Raw genomic sequence first — 18,038 nt, forward strand, 5'->3', positions numbered from 1 at the left:
CCTGCAATCAATGAACACATGAACCCCACCAAAGATGGAATTGGGTCAAACTTGGCACACAGAGCCCCCCGACCAGCAAATAATACTGGTGGTCTTTGGAAAATTCATCTTGATTTGGGGGAGTTCTAGTTCACCTACATCCAGAGAGCACTGCAAACCCAAATGATGGATCTGGGCCAAACTTGGCATGCATACCTGATATGCTGAAATTTGATGACTAGAGGGGTTGGGTTAGGGAATGGACCTTCCTTTCTGGGAGTTGTAGTTCACCCACAAACAGCAAAACCGTGACCTCCACCAATGATGGACCTGGACCAAACTTGGCACATGGAACCCCTATGACCCACTCAACCTACTGGAGGGGTTTGAGGGGACTGGCTCACCATAGTGGGAGTTGTAATTTACCTTACAAACAAACATACCTAGTTTTCCTTTTATATATAGAAATATAATATTTATTATATGTCATTTTGACTATCATTTTCAATCTCACATTTCAGACAAATATTGTCTTCTCATTATGATTTTTTGTTTGTTTCAAACCCTGCCTCGTGGCTTACAAACTATAAAAAAGACCAAGGAAGGAAGGGCAGAAGCCTATGTCTATAAACCAATTGAAAACAAGCTTCCCCTGTCTTCAATGTGACAACCTTTCCAATATTTTAACATGAATAAAATGCAGATATTTTATTTCTGTCAGTGGCCAGCATTCTATTTAAACGTGTCCTGTCTCAGCCGCCTCTTCTCCAATCTAAACATCTCTAGCTTCCTAGGCCACTTCTGATAGGGATTTATAGTTCGTAGGACTTTGGCCACCCTTCCATCTTGTCCATCTTGTCCATTTCCTGCTTGAATTGTTTCCTCCAGAACCAGATGTTGTATTAGTCCAAGTGCAGACTATGACGTCCCTCAATCTGGACTCCTGTTGATGCAGCCTAGGATTGCATTGGCCTTTTTAGCTGCAGCGTCACACAGTTGGCTTGCAGTCAGAGGTATAGATCCCTTTCACATAGATTTTGTACACCGAATTGTTGAATCATGTTGCCCAGAACCAGACGCAGAATGGAGCGGGACGATGATGTCCCTTGATGGGTCAGCTGAGAACGATGTCCGAACGCAAGAGAAGCGGGTGTGGGAAAGGGCAAACCATGGCCCGAGGCAGAAGCAATGCCGGCACAACCAGGGCTCCGTGACTGTCCAGTGACTGACCCTTAGAGCGCCAACAAAGTGGGCGAATTGAGAGAATCGGAGGAATGGTCGCCACTGCTGCTGCGCCGATGTGCAGAAGAGCAGGGCTCTTGTGGGAATCCCGACCCGGACAGTGTTTCAGGGTCGCCGGGAGCCGGATAAGTGAAGACTAAACTAGGGGTGAAGGGGGTCAAGGAAGGGGTGGACATCAAGGTCGGGGTGTGCAGGGCTTCGGGCTCCAAGGGGCCGCTGGGGGGCAAGGTGATGCTGGGGGGCACCGGGGCGGCCCGGCGGGGGTTGCTGGGCCCCGGAGGGGATTCCTGCTTGACAGTTGTCGCTGCCGCCTGATCGCCAACTTCTTTTTCTTTGCTCGGCGACTGCCCTCGGACTTTGCAGGCTGGACGATGGGCCTCCAGCACCAGCTCCAGGCGCTCTTTCTGCTTCTGCAGCTCCGCAATCTCTTTCTGAAGCTCCGATTGCTCGGCCTCCAACTGGTCCGTCTCCTGGATGGGGAAAACACTGGATCAATCTGAGAAGCCAGACCCCAAGATGGAATCATCGCGTTGGAAGAGACCCAAGAGCCAAGCCAGGTGTGAAGACACTGTCTAAGCCCTCCCGACAGATGGCCATCCAGTCCTATCATCATCATCATCACTATCGCCTATGCGTTAAGAAGCATCTTCCCGACACACTAGTCTTCCTATATTCATAATAATAATAATAATAATAATTTTATTCTTATATCCCGCCACCATCTCCCCGAAGGGACTCAGGGTGGCTCACATGGAGACGAGCCCAACAAAACATAGGTTAAAAACACAGCACATGAGACCTGATAGAACAGGCATGGGCGAATTTTGGCCCTCCAGGTGTTTGGAACTTCAGCCAAAGTTTGCCCATGCCAGTGGTAGAATGACCAGCTTTGGTAGAGGATTGCACTACACCAGTGATTCCCAAAGTGGGCACTACCGCCTCCTGGTGGGCGCTGCAGCGATCCAGGGGGGCGGTGATGGCACCTATTACGACACGGAGGCGGGGCCAGGGGAGGGGAGAGGCCTCTTCCCAAGTGCTGGAGACAGGGCTGAGCACCTGAGGTGCCTGTTAGGACACGGGGTGGAGCTAGAGGAGTGGGTGTGGCTTCTTCCCAAGAGCCCGAGACAGGGCTGAGAATCTATACCTCTCCTGAGGCGCTTTTTGGGACACAGAGAGCAGAGCTAGGGAAAGGGGCGGGGCGTCCTTCCAAGAGCCCAAGACAGGGCTGAGCCTCTATATTTCTCTTGAGAGGCCTTTTAGGACTAAAGGGGTTGGGTCTCTTCTCAAGAGCATGAGACAGGTCTGTGCCTCTGTATACCTCCCCGAGGCACTTGTTAGAACACGGGGTTGGGGTATGGAGGTTCAGCCCCGTCAGGCACTTGGGAAGAGGCCCCGCCCCCTCCTCTAGCCCCGCCCCCTGTGTCCTGGCAGGCGCCGCAGGACAGGGATAGAAGCTCAGCCCTGCCTCAGAGCTCGTAACATCCCAGTCATAGCCGCCCATTTGTGGCCCCGCCCACCTCCCCCTTCCCCTCCCAGCCCTGCATCTTGGACTGGGGAGAGGCTTAGCCCCACCCTCTTGAGCAGGAGCCACGCTCACCCCTCTAAGCCACGCCCCCGTTCCAGGAGGTGCTGAGTAATATTTTATCTGGAAAGGGGGCGGCAGACCAAATAAGTTTGGGAACCACTGCACTACACTATAACACAAATTTTGTTCCTGGGTTATAGATATTTATTAATCATGTCAGAGCTTCTGTTCAACCATTTCAAAGCTCCTTGCTTGGGCGGTGATGGCACGATCGTCAACATAGGTGAAACTCTCTTTCTGTCCCTTCTGGCAGTGTTTGGTCATTTGTGTCAGTGTTGAACATGGGTGGATGAGGAATCAGCTGGTTTTCCCTGTAATAGGCAGTAAGAACACCTAGAGCTTCGGAGAGCTTCTGTTCAGCCATTGCAAAGCTCCCTGCTTGGGCGGTGATGGCACGATCGTCAGCATAGATGAAACTCTCTGTCCCTTCTGACAGTACCTAGTCAGTCATTTCTTAATTGGTTCTATCATAAAACTGCAGTAACTTTGTTTGTGCGGGACATCCTGCAGCACGTTTTGCTCTCATTTTCCAATGACTATCTCATATGTGCCAGGAAAAATGAAGTTATTGGAGTAAAACACTGCTTTCAAAGTAAGTAGGTAGGTAGTAGGAAATAACACTTTCAACCCAGGAAGAGAAAATAATAGTGTTTCCAAAGGCTATTGTTACTCACCGCTTGCAAGGTGTCCGTCAGTTCTTTCCGTCGGTTCCGGCATTTGGCGGCTGCCAATTTATTCCGCTCCCGTCGCATCCGTCGCCGCTCTTCCTCTTCGGGGCTCACCTGGGAAGAGACACAAGGACTATGATACAAATTACGAAGAAAAGAGATTCCACTAAAATAGAAACTCTGGCGAAGAGACGGCAGCTCGCTTTTCAAAAAAATGGGATGAGCCAAGTTGAGATTCCAGAGCTTGGTGCATAACTGGAGAGAGGGCAATACTCCCAGTGGTCACGAAAGGGCGGACAAGCACCAGTTTGGTTTCAAGAGTAGAGATGTGCACGGTATTCATTTCATTGTTTTCATTCGTGTATTCGTTTAGTATTGTTCATCTGGATGCACGAAACGGATGACGACATTTTCGTAGGAAATGAGAGCCGACACGAAAACAAAAGCCGCACAGTTATCGTGCTTGCTTTCGTTCCCTTTCGTTTCGGGCTGCGTAATAATAAGCAGGTACTGACAGAGGTCTGCTTCCCCATGACATCTGATGTGTGCCAATGGGTGTTAGTAATATTTATTTATTTATTTAATACACTTATATCCCGCCCTTCTCACCCCGAAGGGGACTCAGCGGCTTACAAATTAAATTTAAATACAATATTATATTATTAGCATAGCACAATACTGACAATAAATTACCATATTGTACTATATCTATATATTGTAATATTAATAATATTACATGTAATATATAATATATAATTAATATTATATTATTAGTATTACAGTAGAGTCTCACTTATCCAACATAAACGGGCCGGCAGAATGTTGGATAAGCGAATATGTCGGATAATAAGGAGGCATTAAGGAAAAGCCTATTAAACATCAAATTAGGTTATGATTTTACAAATTAAGCACCAAAACATCATGTTAGACAACAAATTTGGCAGAAAAAGTGGTTCAATACGCAGTAATGCTATGTAGTATTTACTGTATTTATGAATTTAGCACCATAATATCATGATATACTGAAAACATTGACTACAAAAACGCGTTGGATAGTCCAGAATGTTGGATAAGTGAGACTCTACTGTATATTGTATTACAAAATAATAATAATAATAATAATATATGCATATACAATATAATATTATATATTATTGTAAATTATATTGTATATATGCATGTGTGTATACACACACACACACATATATATACATATACAGATATATATATATATATATATATATATATATATATATATAACTAGCTGTGCCCGGCCACACGTTGCTGTGGCTAGGACTTAATTTTTCTTTTCTTTTTGTTGTATGAACGTAGAGGCGTGGATGAGAGGTTGTGCTGTCAATTTTCAAGGTTGTGGGGCATTTAGTTTAGTTGTTTTGTCCGGTGCCGTGATTCCATTACCCTTTTATATATATAGATTAGCAAAGCATGTTACTGGTGGGAGGGGCCTTCAGCTGGAGCAAGTTATAGTTATAACTATAGTTATTCTGGGACCCTAAGCTGAGTCTGAGAGAGGAGTGCTTCCCCATGACAACTGATGTGTGCCAATGGGTGTTGTTAATAATATTAATATTAATAACAATCGTTTCTCTGGGACCCTAAGCTGGGTCTGAGAGAGGGCTGCTTCCCCATGACAGCTGATGTGTGCTAATAATAATAATAAAAAAACTTTATTTATACCCCGCCACCATCTCCCCGTGGGGACTCGGGGCGGCTCACAATGTTACAAAAGTAACAGCGCAAATACATTAACAATATAAACAGTTTAAAACACAAGAAGATAATAAAACAGAAGTTAAAACAAAGGTTTATACAACAGTAATAATATCAAACAACCACCAATGCCATTCAGTCAACTTCAAAGGTGTGTGTGTGGGGGAGGGGGGGGACGGGACGACTATAGCAGCAATATAAGATAAAATCATTAGATTAAAATACCCCGATGAAAGGAACCTAATAACATTCAGAATAGAATTATACTGAGGCTGGTCATCCAATGGCTGTCTCTCCAAAGGCCAGCCCAAACATCAAGGTTTTCAGTTGTTTCTTAAAGGATGGTAGGGAGGGCGCCAACCTAATCTCCCTGGGGAGGGAGTTCCAGAGCCGAGGGGTCAATATTAATTGGTATTAATATTAATAACAATAGTTATTCTGGGACCCTAAACTGGGCCTGAGAGAGGCCTGCTTCCCCATGACATCTAATGCGTGCCAATGGGTGCTAATGATAATATCAATAACAATAGTTATTCTGGGACCCTAAACTGGGCCTGAGAGAGGCCTGCTTCCCCATGACATCTAATGCGTGCCAATGGGTGCTAATGATAATATCAATAACAATAGTTATTCTGGGACCCTAAACTGGGCCTGAGAGAGGCCTGCTTCCCCATGACAGCTGATGTGTGCCAATGGGTGTTAATAATAACATTAATATTAATAACTATAGTTACTCTGGGACCCTAAGCTGAATCTGAGAGAGGTCTACTTCCCCGTGACATCTGATGTTTGCCAGTTGGTGTTAATAATAATATTAATAACTATAGTTATTCTGGGACCCTAAGCTGAGTCGGAGAGAGAGGAGTGCTTTCCCATGATAGCTGATGTGTACCAATGGGTGTTAATATTAATAACAATAGTTATTCTAGGACCCTAAACTGGGCCTGAGAGAGGCCTGCTTCCCCATGACAGCTGATGTGTGCCAATGGGTGTTAATAATAACATTAATATTAATAACTATAGTTACTCAGGGACCCTAAGCTGAATCTGAGAGAGGTCTACTTCCCCGTGACATCTGATGTGTGCCAGTTGGTGTTAATAGGAGCCCCCAGATGGCGTAGTGGACTAAGTGACTTGAAGGTTGGGTTGCTGACCTGAAAGCTGCCAGGTTCGAATCCCACCTGGGGAGAGTGTGGATGAGCTCCCTCTACCAGCTCCAGCTCCATGCGGGGACATGAGAGAAGCCTCCCACAAGGATGGTAAAAACATCAAAACATCCGGACGTCCCCTGGGCAACGTCCTTGCAGACGGCCAATTCTCTCACTCCAGAAGCAACTCCGGTTGCTCCTGACACGAAAAAAAAAAGTTGGTGTTAATAATAATATTAATAACCATAGTTATTCAGGGACCCTAAGCTGAGTCGGAGAGAGAGGAGTGCTTTCCCATGATAGCTGATGTGTACCAATGGGTGTTAATATTAATAACAATAGTTATTCTAGGACCCTAAACTGGGCCTGAGAGAGGTCTACTTTCCCGTGACATCTGATGTTTGCCAGTTGGTGTTAATAATAATATTAATAACGATAGTTATTCTGGGACCCTGCTTTCCCATGACATCTAATGTGTGCCAATAGGTGTTAATAATATTAATAGTTATTAAGCAGAGGTTAGATGGCCATCTGTCAGGAGGGCTTTGACGGTGCCTTCCTGCAGAATGGGGATGCATTGGATGGCCTTTGAGGGTTTCTTCCAACTCTAGGATTTGGTGAATCTACGACGTGTTGGGCCGGCTCTACTCACATGCTCCGAATGGCGCCTCCGTGGCACCAGCAAGGGCCCGGCGGTGCGGATCACGCGCGGGCGGACTCCGGGGCCGTAGTGCGGGCAGGGGTAGGGCCGCGGGTACGGCGGGATCCCAGGCGAGGCGCCCATGATGGTGGGCTGGACCATCCACTGGAGGTTATGGCTGGTGGCAATGGTGTTGAGGTTGGGGATGAGGCCACCGGGACCGCTTCTGCTGCTGCTCCCAGCACCGGGGTCTGAGGGGTACTTCTGGGAAGGGAAGGGAAGACCACGATGAACAGCCAACTCAACATTGCAGGTTGTAGCGAGCGCCATGAACATGTCCAAGAGCCCTGCCAATGTCCTCCACAAACACCATCCTGCCCACCACCCAAGTCAAGACTTTCATTCATGGATAATTCCATCCCAGATAGCCTGTTTTTCTTCCACCACAGGCATCCCAATGTTTCTGAATCGGTGTGGAATTTGCATGGCCCCGCCCACTGCCTCTCCTAGAACCCTTTCCCACCCTTTTCTATTGCACACAGCAAACAGAGGAATTGATCCGCAACTGAACATACTGGAGAGGTTTGGGGAGAATTCACCATGATTTCTAGGAGCTGTAGGTCCTGGAATGTATAGTTTGTAGGCATGTCCGATTGATGAAAAAAATGTTTCAATTCTCGTTTCTAAAGTAGGGGGCGCTGGCGCTTTATTATAGAAAGTATTTCCGATTTTTTCACCCAAAAATTTCGGATATTTCTGAAAATTCGTAATGATTCTAAATATTTCTAAAATGGCGGACGCGCATGCGCAATCGCCAAAAAAAAAGGAGCTATCCTCATCAACCCTAGCCCCCACCTTTACGTCCATCGTGGAATCTTTTGATTGGCCGGGGAGCGGCAGCCATGTTAGGCTGCGCTAAGCTCCCATTCTAGGTAGGTTGCAGAAACAAAAAAAAAATTTAAAATATTTTTTAAAATATATTTTAAAAATTTGGGGGAAAAAAATTAACGAAACATTAAGAGACAATTAGAGAATGGGCCAACAATGGTTCGAATTACATTGCTGGTTGCACTGTGAGACAATGTCTCGGAATGCGTATCAAAAAGCGAGAACAATCTGAAATAATTCCGATATACGATTCAAAACGATTTTTTGGACATGTCTAATAGTTTGCCCACAATCGGAGAAACTGTGACCTCCATTGATTATGGACCTGGCCCAAACTTGGCACACAGAACCTTCTCCTGGAGGGGTTGGAGGGGACTGACGCACCATAGTGGGAGTTGTAGTTCATCCTGCAGCCAGAGAGTTAATGATTGATGGCGGTGATGGCCTTCTGATTGATGGCCTTCCCCACCAGGGCTTGCACTCGGTGCCCTTTCCCTTCTCCCTTGACCTACTTCCCTCTGGCATCCGCAGCCCTGCCCTGGGGCACCTGGGCACACCTTGCTGGCCTCCGTGGGGTGCTGACGTCACTTTGCCCAACTCCCAGAATGAGGCATTGAAAACCGGCGAGCTTCAAGACATCTCTGGCTAACAGCGACCCCAAGAGCTGTTAGGAATTGTGGGAGTTGAAGTCCAAAACACCCAGAGGGAGGGCCAACGTTTGCCCATGCCTGCTCTAGATTTTTAAAGCAGCTGCTCTAATAGGAAGGCCTCTTCCCAATAATATTATTAAATGCCCTTTTAGAGTCACCCAGGCTGGCAGTGACAAAGTCCTGCAGCAAGGAGTTACACAGGTTAACTATGCCGCTCTGAATCTCCCACTGTAACGGAGTAAGGATAAAGTAACATTGACACAGCGGATACACGGATGCAGAATTAGCGCACGGGCTCAATCATCCACGGCTTATGGGTGTATGTGTGTATCTATAAGTGCATACCCTGTTTCTCTGAAAATAAGACATCCCCAGAAAATAAGACCTAGTAGAGGTTTTGCTGAATTGCTAAATATAAGGCCTCCCTCGAAAGTAAGACCTAGCAAAGTTTTTGTTTGGAAGCATGCAGGATCGGTAAATGTACGTACTATAGATTGTTGTACATGTAAATAAAGGTAGTAACAAGAAATATTAATATTAATAATAATAATAATAATAATAATAATATAACTTTATTCTTGTATCCCACCTCCATCTCCCAGAAGGGACTCAGGGCAGCTTACACAGGGACAAGCCCAACAACAACATAAATTTACATACAAACAGAAATTTAAAACAGTAATTTTAAAACAGTATAGCAATAAAATATAATATAGAAATTCTTGAAAGGATTCACAGTTTGGTTATGCTATTTTGTGATGACAACTACTGTACAGTAGATAATAAATTTTCATTTTTAAAAATTCAACCATAAATGTGAATTCATCTTTATGGAAAAATAAGACATCCCCTGAAAATAAGACCTAGCGCATCTTTGGGAGCAAAAATTAATATAAGACACTGTCTTATTTTCGGGGAAACAGGGTATGTATGTACTCTGCATGTGTGTGTGTGTGTGTATGTATATATATATATAGAGAGAGGTATGTGTGCATAGGTATTTGTATGTGCGTGTGTGTCTGTGTGTGTATATACTGTGTATACTCGAGTATAAGTCGACCCGAATATAAGCCGAGGCACCTAATTTTACCACAAAAAACTGGGAAAACATTGACTCCAGTATAAGCCGAGGGTGGTAAATTTCAGAAATAAAAATAGATACCAATAAAATTACATTAATTGAGGCATCGGTAGGTTAAATGTTTTTGAATATTTACATAAAGCTCAAATTTAAGATAAGACTGTCCAACTCTGATCAAATCATTATTCTCATCTTCTTCAATGTAAATGTGCTTATGTATCCTTTTAATACTAATAGAGTAAAATAATAAATGCAATAATAATAATAAGATCAGAGTGAAATAATAAATGTATTATTAATAAAAATAGAGTAAAATAAATGTAATAGTAGCAACAATAATAGAGAAAAACAATAAATGTACCATATAAGCTGACCCAAATATAAGCCAACCAGGACCCTCACCTGAGTATAAGCTGAGTGGGGCTTTTTCAGTCTTAAAAAAAGAGCTGAAAAATGAGGCTTATACTCGAGTATATACAGTACTTTAACCTGTAACACCTTCCTGATGCCACAACCCCTTAATGCAGTTTCTCATGTTGTGGTGACCCCCCAACCATAAAATTATTTTCATTGCGACTTCATAACTGTCATTGTGCTACTGTTATGAATCACAAATCATAAATATCTGATAAATATCCGAATCACAAATCATAAATATCCGATAAACATCCGAATCGCAAATATCCGATAATATCTGATAAATATCCGAATTGCGAATTGTAAATATCCGAATTGCAAATTGTAAATATCCGATAAATATCCGAATTGCGAATCGTAAATATCTGATAAATATCCAAATCGCGAATCTTAAATATCCTATAAATACCCAAATCGCGAATCGTAAATATCCGAAAAATATCCGAATTGTGAATCGTAAATATCCGATAAACATCCTAATCGCAAATCGCAAATATCCGATAAATATCCAAATCACAAATCGTAAATATCCGATAAATATCCGAATCACAAATCATAAATATCCGATAAGTATCCAAATCGGAAATTGTAAATATCCGATAAATATCCGAATCGTAAATTGTGTGTATGCAATTTGCAAGTTGGAATAGAGTAGCCGTCAAGTTTGCAAAGTCAATCAGTGAGGGTAGCTGCCCAGAGGTAGTAAGTGTGTGTATATATATATCTATGGAATCTGTGAGAGAAAGAACTCCTGTCTGTGTAAAGCAAGTGTGGATGTTGCATTTAGCAAGCTTGGACAGCACTGAGTAGCTGTGAAGTCAATCAGTAAGGGTATCTGCGTAAAGATAGCAAGCGGCTGACTTAGGTCTGACGCTGGCTTGCTTGCTTGCTTGCTCGTGATGAGTCACTTTGGGATGACACAGCCCTGGGATGACACAGCAAGAACACCACATCCCCGCCCATCCTGCACCAGACGCCTTCCTTCCTTCCGATCCCGAGAGCTAAGCAGGGCCGGCCTTGGTTGGCACTCGGAGGGGAGTCCGACAACGAAGCCCAGATCCCAGCGGCTCTCCTTGCGGTGGCAAAACCCTACAAAAGACCTACAGACCAGAAATGACCAGGAGTTTGGAGGAAATTGACCCTGATTTTTTGGGAGTTGTAGTTCACCTGCACCCACCCAGAGATACTGTGATCCCCACCGACAATGGACCGGGACCACACTTAGCACAAAGAACATGCATAAACAACTGGATATACTGTAGGGGTGTGGGGGGAATTGACCCTGATTTTTGGGAGTTGTAGTTCACCTGCACCCAGAAATACTGTGACCCCCCCCCCTCACTGGCAATGGACCGGGACCACACTTGGCACAGAGAACAGCCATGAACAACTGACCATACAGCAGGAGTTTGGGGCGAATTGACCTTAATTTTTGGGAGTTGTAGTTCACCTGCACCCAGAGATATTATGATCTCCACCGACAATGGACCAGGACACAACTTGGCACAGAGAAGACCCATGAACAACAACATACTGCAGGGATTTGGTGGGAATTGACCTGGATTTTTGGGAGTTGTAGTTCACCTGCACCCAGAGAACACTGAACACAGTCATTGACGGATCTAGATTACACTTGGCCACAGATCCAGCATGGCCAACTGTGAACACAGGCAGGGTTTGGGGGTGATTGGCCTTGGAATGTGGGAGTTGTAGTTCACCTGCATCCTGAGAGCGCTGAACCCAGCCAAAAACAGATGTGGACCAAGCTTCAGTGATATAAAGTCCACCCAACAAAGGATGTCCCCAAGCGGGAAGCAACCAGACCTTGAAGCTGCAAGGCCATTCAATGCTAATCAAGCTGGCCAATGGCAACATTCACACTTGCCTCCAACAGACAAGAGTTCTTTCTTTTTCCCACCCTGGACATTATTCCACAGATAGATAAACCCCACTTGCCTAGGCGGTAAGCAGACAGGCTTTGAAGCTGAAAGGCTATTCAACGCTAATCGGGCTGGCCAATTGTAACATTCACATATTTACCTATGGAGGTTCCTCTCCCACCCTGGACATTATTCCACAGATATATATGTATATATAAACCCCACTGGCTTAATTTCCAGCAGACCTCACAACCCCTGAGGATGCCTGCCGTAGATGTGGGCGAAACGTCAGGAGAGAATGCTGCTCCTGGGACATGGCCAGGCAGCCCAGAAAACTCACGGTAACCCAATGATCTGTTGTATTCCACTTTGAGTCATAATAATAATAATAATAATAATAATAATAATAGAGTAGTAGTAGTAATAATAGTAATAATAATGATGTAATGATGGTAATAATAATAATAATAATAATAGAAATAATAATTTAGTAATAATAATGCAATAATATTAATAATAATAGAAATAGTAATTATAATAATAGTAGTAATAATAATGTAATAATAGTAAGAATAGTAATAATATAGTAGTAATAATAATGTAATAATAGTAAGAATAATAATTTAATAATAATAATGTAATAATAGTAATAATAATAGAAATAGTAATTATAATAGAGTTATAGTAATAATAGTAGTAGTAATAATAATGTAATAGTAATAATAGTAATAATAATAATTTAGTAATAATAATAATGTAATAATAGTAATAATACATTACTAATAATATAATAATAATAATAGAATTGAGCAAATTGGTATACAGAGATGGTAGAAAAGAGGTAGAGAGAGATACCTAGAGTATACAATTCCATGGAAGAGACCCACTTGGGTCATCATGGCCATTGTCTGGAATGGGGCTTAAGCACCCGCGGATACAGGGGCCCCTATCTTCCTTCCCAGCTACCCAAAACCCATACCTGGACTTTTTTTGGGGGGGGGGAGGTGAGCCAAGCCCCACCAGGGAGAGACACGTGGGAGATATAGACAGGAAAGGTTAAGCTCAGGTGGAGAGAGAGTCCATGGAGCATGTGCAGAGTGCCTTACCTGGTGCTGGGATCCTGGGCGAGGGGCGCCGGGAGCGGGTGGCCTTCCCCCTCCGAAGCCCTTGAACATCTCAGCCCTGCCAAGGAGGCCCCCTCTCTCCCAAAATGAGCCCTGCCAGGCCCTTTGGCTTCGTTTTTATGAATGGGGACTCCCGGGCCACGTTACTCTCACTCGCTCCGGGGGAGGCAGAGGCCAAATGGGAACCCAAACAGCCACGCAGGCTTCCCGGGTGGGGGTTCCCAGCCTCGCCCGTGGTAAAGAGTGAGAGTCCCCTCGATCCCCACTCCAACCCGCGAAAGAATCCCTCTCCAACCCATGGATGAGGACCCATTGAGCCGCGGTTCCCCCCATCTGCCGGGAGACGCTTGGTACGTCCCAGAGGGTGATTCACAGGGCGGTGACGTAGATGCCCTTATTTGGCCTTGGGTTCTTTCTTCCTGTTGGGCTGCCCTGGGAATGGCTTCCCCTTCGGACAGGCAGGTTTTCCCACCTGAATAAAATAGGTTTCGCTCCACAACCCCCCTCCCAAAGGGCAGTGGGTGCCATTATTAACTCATTAAGCTATTATTATTATTATTATTATTATTATTATTATTATTATTATTATTATATTGTATGACACAGCAAACAAGATAGATATGCTGGATCATACAATAAAATAATAATAATAATAATAATAATAATAATAGCTTAATGAGTTTATTATTATTTTATTGTATGACACAGCAAACAAGATAGATATGCTGGATCATACAATAAAATAATAATAATAATAATAATAATAATAATAATAATAATAATAATGGCTTAATGAGTTTATTATTGTTATTGTTATTGTTATTATTGTATGACACAACAAACAAGATAGATATGCTGGATCATACAATAAACAATAATAATATTAATGGCTTAATGAGTTTATTATTATTTTATTGTATGACACAGCAAACAAGATAGATATGTTGGATCATACAATAAAATAATAATAATAATAATAATAATAATAATAATAATAATAATAATAATGGCTTAATGAGTTTATTATTGTTATTGTTATTGTATGACACAGCAAACAAGATAGATATGCTGGATCATACAATAAACAATAATAATAATAATAATGGCTTAATGAGTTTTTTATTATTATTTTATTGTATGACACAGCAAACAAGATAGTTGACTGAATGGCATTGGTGGTTGTTTGATATTATTACTGTTGTATAAACCTTTGTTTTAACTTCTGTTTTATTATCTTCTTGTGTTTTAAACTGTGTATATTGTTGGTGTATTGGCGCTGTTACTTTTGTAACATTGTGAGGCGCCCCGAGTCCCCACGGGGAGATGGTGGCGGGGTATAAATAAGTTTTATTTATTATTATTATATGCTGGATCATACAATAAAATAATAATAATAGTAATAATAATGGCTTAATGAGATTATTATTATTATTATTATTATTATTATTATTATTATTATTATTACAAATAGACTCTCAGTTAACCGGCACCCCTGGGTTTTGGTAGATGCCGGATAAATTCCGGTTGCTTGAAAGTTAATATAAAATGGGCCTAATGTAGCAGACTCTCAGTTAATCGATACCTATGGGTTTTAGTAGGAGCTAGATAAATATATTTATTTATTTATGTATTTATTTATTTACTACATTTATATCCCACTCTTCTCACCCCGAAGGGGACTCAGAGTGGCTTACAAATCAAATGTACATACAATATATTATTAGCATTGCTTAAGCATTAAATTGCTATATTGTACTATATTATTATATGGTAATATTATTAATAATATTACATTTAATATATAATAAAAGGTAAAGGTTTCCCCTGACGTTAAGTCCAGTCATGTCTGACTCTGGCTCATCTCCATTTCTTAATATATAATAGATAATTAATATTATTATATTGTATTATTAGTAGTATAATATTGTATTCCATTATAATATTATATGTACATACAATATATTATATATTTATAAATTATATATATATATATATATATATACACACACACACACACACACAGTAGAGTCTCACTTATCCAACATTCTGGATTATGCAACGCATTTTTGTAGTCAATGTTTTCAATATATCGTGATATTTTGGTGCTAAATTCATAAATACAGTAATTACTACATAGCATTACTGCGTATTGAACTACCTTTTCTGCCAAATTTGTTGTCTAACATGATGTTTTGGTGCTTAATTTGTAAAATCATAACCTAATTTGATGTTTAATAGGCTTTTCCTTAATGCCTCCTTATTATCCAACATATTCGCTTAGCCAACATTCTGCCAGCCCGTTTATGTTGCATAAGTGAGACTATAGGTACATAAAATTAGCATAGCATGTTGCTATGGCACAGGAGACAAGATGGAACTGGTTTCTGGTTGCTTGAGAGTTACCGTAAAATGGACCGAATATAGTAGACTCTCAGTTAACCGACACCTATGGGTTTTGGTAGATGCTGGATAAAGGTCATTTGTGGTTGCTTGAGAGTTACTATAAAATGGACCGAATATAATAGACTCTCAGTTAACGGACACCTATGGGTTTTGGTAGATGCTGGATAAAGGTCATTTGTGGTTGCTTGAGAGTTACTATAAAATGGACCGAATATAATAGACTCTCAGTTAACGGACACCTATGGGTTTTGGTAGATGCTGGATAAAGGTCATTTGTGGTTGCTTGAGAGTTACTATAAAATGGACCGAATATAGTAGACTCTCCGTTAACCGACACCTGTGGGTTTTGGTAGGAGCCAGATAAAGGTCATTTCTGGTTGCTTGAGAGTTGCTATGGAAAGTAGGCCACTTCTCCCATTCCTTCCTGCCGAGAGAGACACGTGTTGGCCCTGCCGGCCTGACCCAGATGTCACTCAGGAGGGTGACTCACAAACCTGTGGGCGCCAGGCAGGGAAATCCCCTGTTTTCCCCCTCTGGAACCCAACCAACCTCGACGCTGAAACTCATCCTCGCAAGCCAGCATGCAGTTCGATGGAGTATGCACAGAGTGATGAGAGCCATGCTTCAGTCTTAGGAAGGAAGCCCTATTTGATTCCACTAAAACATTAGGAAGGATTTCCTGGCAAGAAGAGTTGTCTGGCAGTGAAGTATGCTGCCTTGGAGACCGAAGCTGGACGGCCAACTGTCGGGAGAGCTTTGATTGTGCCCCATCCTGGACTGGATGGTCCTTGGGGTCCCTTTCTGACTCTAGTATTCTGTCGTTGTCATCATCATATTTGATCATAATTATAGTGTTAGAGACTCCTCTCTGGAGGCATTGAAGCAGAGGCTGGGTGGCCATTTGTCGGGAGGGCTTTGATTGTGTCTTCCTTCCTAGACTAGATGACCTTCCTGGACTTCCGACTCTAGTATTCTATCATCGTCATCATATTTGGTTATCCAGTAGAGTCTCACTTATCCAAGCTTCACTTATCCAATGTTCTGTATTATCCAAGGCAGTCTACCTTTTAGTAATCAATGTTTTTTGTAGAAAATGTTGCAATGTTTTGGTGCTAAATTCGTAAATACAGTAATTACTACATAACATTACTATGTATTGAACTGCGTTTTGTGTCACTGATGATTTGGTGCTTAATTTGTAAAATTATAATGTAACTTTATGTTTAATAGGCTTTTTTCTTAATCCCTCCTTATTATCCAACATTTTCGCTTATCCAATGTTCTGCCAGCCCGTTTATGTTGGATAAGTGAGACTCTACTGTAAGTATAATGATGGAGACTCCTTCTCTGGAGGCTTTGAAGCAGAGGCTGGATGGCCATCTGCCGGGAGGGTTTTGATTGTGTCTTCCTTCCTGGACTTGGGGTCCCTTCCGACTGTAGTATTCTATCATCGTCATCATATTTAGTTATAATTATAATGATGGAGACTCTTTCTCTGGAGGTTTTAAAGCAGAGGCTGGATGGCCATCTGCCGGGAGGGCTTTGATTGTGTCTTCCTTCCTGGACTTGGGGTCCTTTCTGACTGTAGTATTCTATCATCATCATCATATTTAGTTATAATTATAATGATGGAGACTCTTTCTCTGGAGGCTTTGAAGCAGAGGCTGGATGGCCATCTGCCGGGAGGGCTTTGATTGTGTCTTCCTTCCTGGACTTGGGGTCCCTTCTGACTCTAGTATTCTATCATCGTCATCATATTTAGTTATAATTATAATGATGGAGACTCTTTCTCTGGAGGCTTTAAAGCAGAGGCTGGATGGCCATCTGCCGGGAGGGCTTTGATTGTGTCTTCCTTCCTGAACTTGGGGTCCCTTCTGACTCTAGTATTCTATCATCGTCATCATATTTAGTTATAATTATAATGATGGAGACTCTTTCTCTGGAGGCTTTAAAGCAGAGGCTGGATGGCCATCTGCCGGGAGGGCTTTGATTGTGTCTTCCTTCCTGAACTTGGGGTCCCTTCTGACTCTAGTATTCTATCATCGTCATCATATTTAGTTATAATTATAATGATGGAGACTCCTTCTCTGGAGGCTTTGAAGCAAAGGCTGAATGGCCATCTGCCGGGAGGGCTTTGATGGTGCCTTCCTGCCTGGCTGGGGGTTGGTCTGCATGGCCCGTGGGCTTCTCATCCAGCTCTAAGATCCTCAGAAGGGTTTCTTGATCCCCTTCTTGGGGAGCGGCCATCCTCGCAGGTGAGTCACCCACGTTCTGCCCGGGTGTCTCACATCCTGCCAGAATCCCGACCAACTGAAGGGACTTTCTGGGCTTAACCCTAGGAGATCCAGGCCTCAAATCATTCCCATCCATTTGTGTGATGGGTGGAAGGGTCATAGGGACAAGCCTATGACGGTCTTACAACAACGACAACAACAGACATGTTATTACACTCTTCTCCTTAAAATACAACACCAGGCCAATAAAAGCGTCCTTTAAAATCCGTAACTGAAAAGAAGACCTTAAACCCGGGACTCCAGGCACGGCAATGAAGTTGTGAACCTGCGCCTCCAAGGGGAGTGTGACCCCACCCAGCACAGGCTGT

General features: G+C 42.7%; 1 protein-coding gene across 2 annotated transcripts; it reads right to left on the bottom strand.

Moving 5' to 3' along the window:
* Positions 1-426: 426 nt before the first annotated feature.
* Positions 427-13,591, bottom strand: fosl1 (FOS like 1, AP-1 transcription factor subunit). 2 transcript variants are annotated; one of them, XM_008124111.3, is made up of 4 exons: positions 13,016-13,591; positions 7,006-7,257; positions 3,481-3,588; positions 427-1,691 (listed from the first exon to the last, which is right to left on the bottom strand). In XM_008124111.3, the coding sequence occupies exons 1-4, from the start codon at positions 13,082-13,084 to the stop codon at positions 1,212-1,214; spliced, it is 909 nt and encodes a 302-aa protein (XP_008122318.2). In that variant the 5' UTR covers positions 13,085-13,591; the 3' UTR covers positions 427-1,211. The 2 variants fall into 2 exon arrangements, with proteins under 2 accessions (XP_008122318.2, XP_003229892.3); XM_003229844.4 differs by lacking the exon at positions 13,016-13,591 and having other exon boundaries at positions 7,006-12,340.
* Positions 13,592-18,038: the final 4,447 nt, after the last annotated feature.

This window comes from Anolis carolinensis, unplaced genomic scaffold (genome assembly GCF_035594765.1).
Source record: "Anolis carolinensis isolate JA03-04 unplaced genomic scaffold, rAnoCar3.1.pri scaffold_14, whole genome shotgun sequence".
NCBI classification, from domain to species: Eukaryota; Metazoa; Chordata; class Lepidosauria; order Squamata; family Dactyloidae; genus Anolis; species Anolis carolinensis.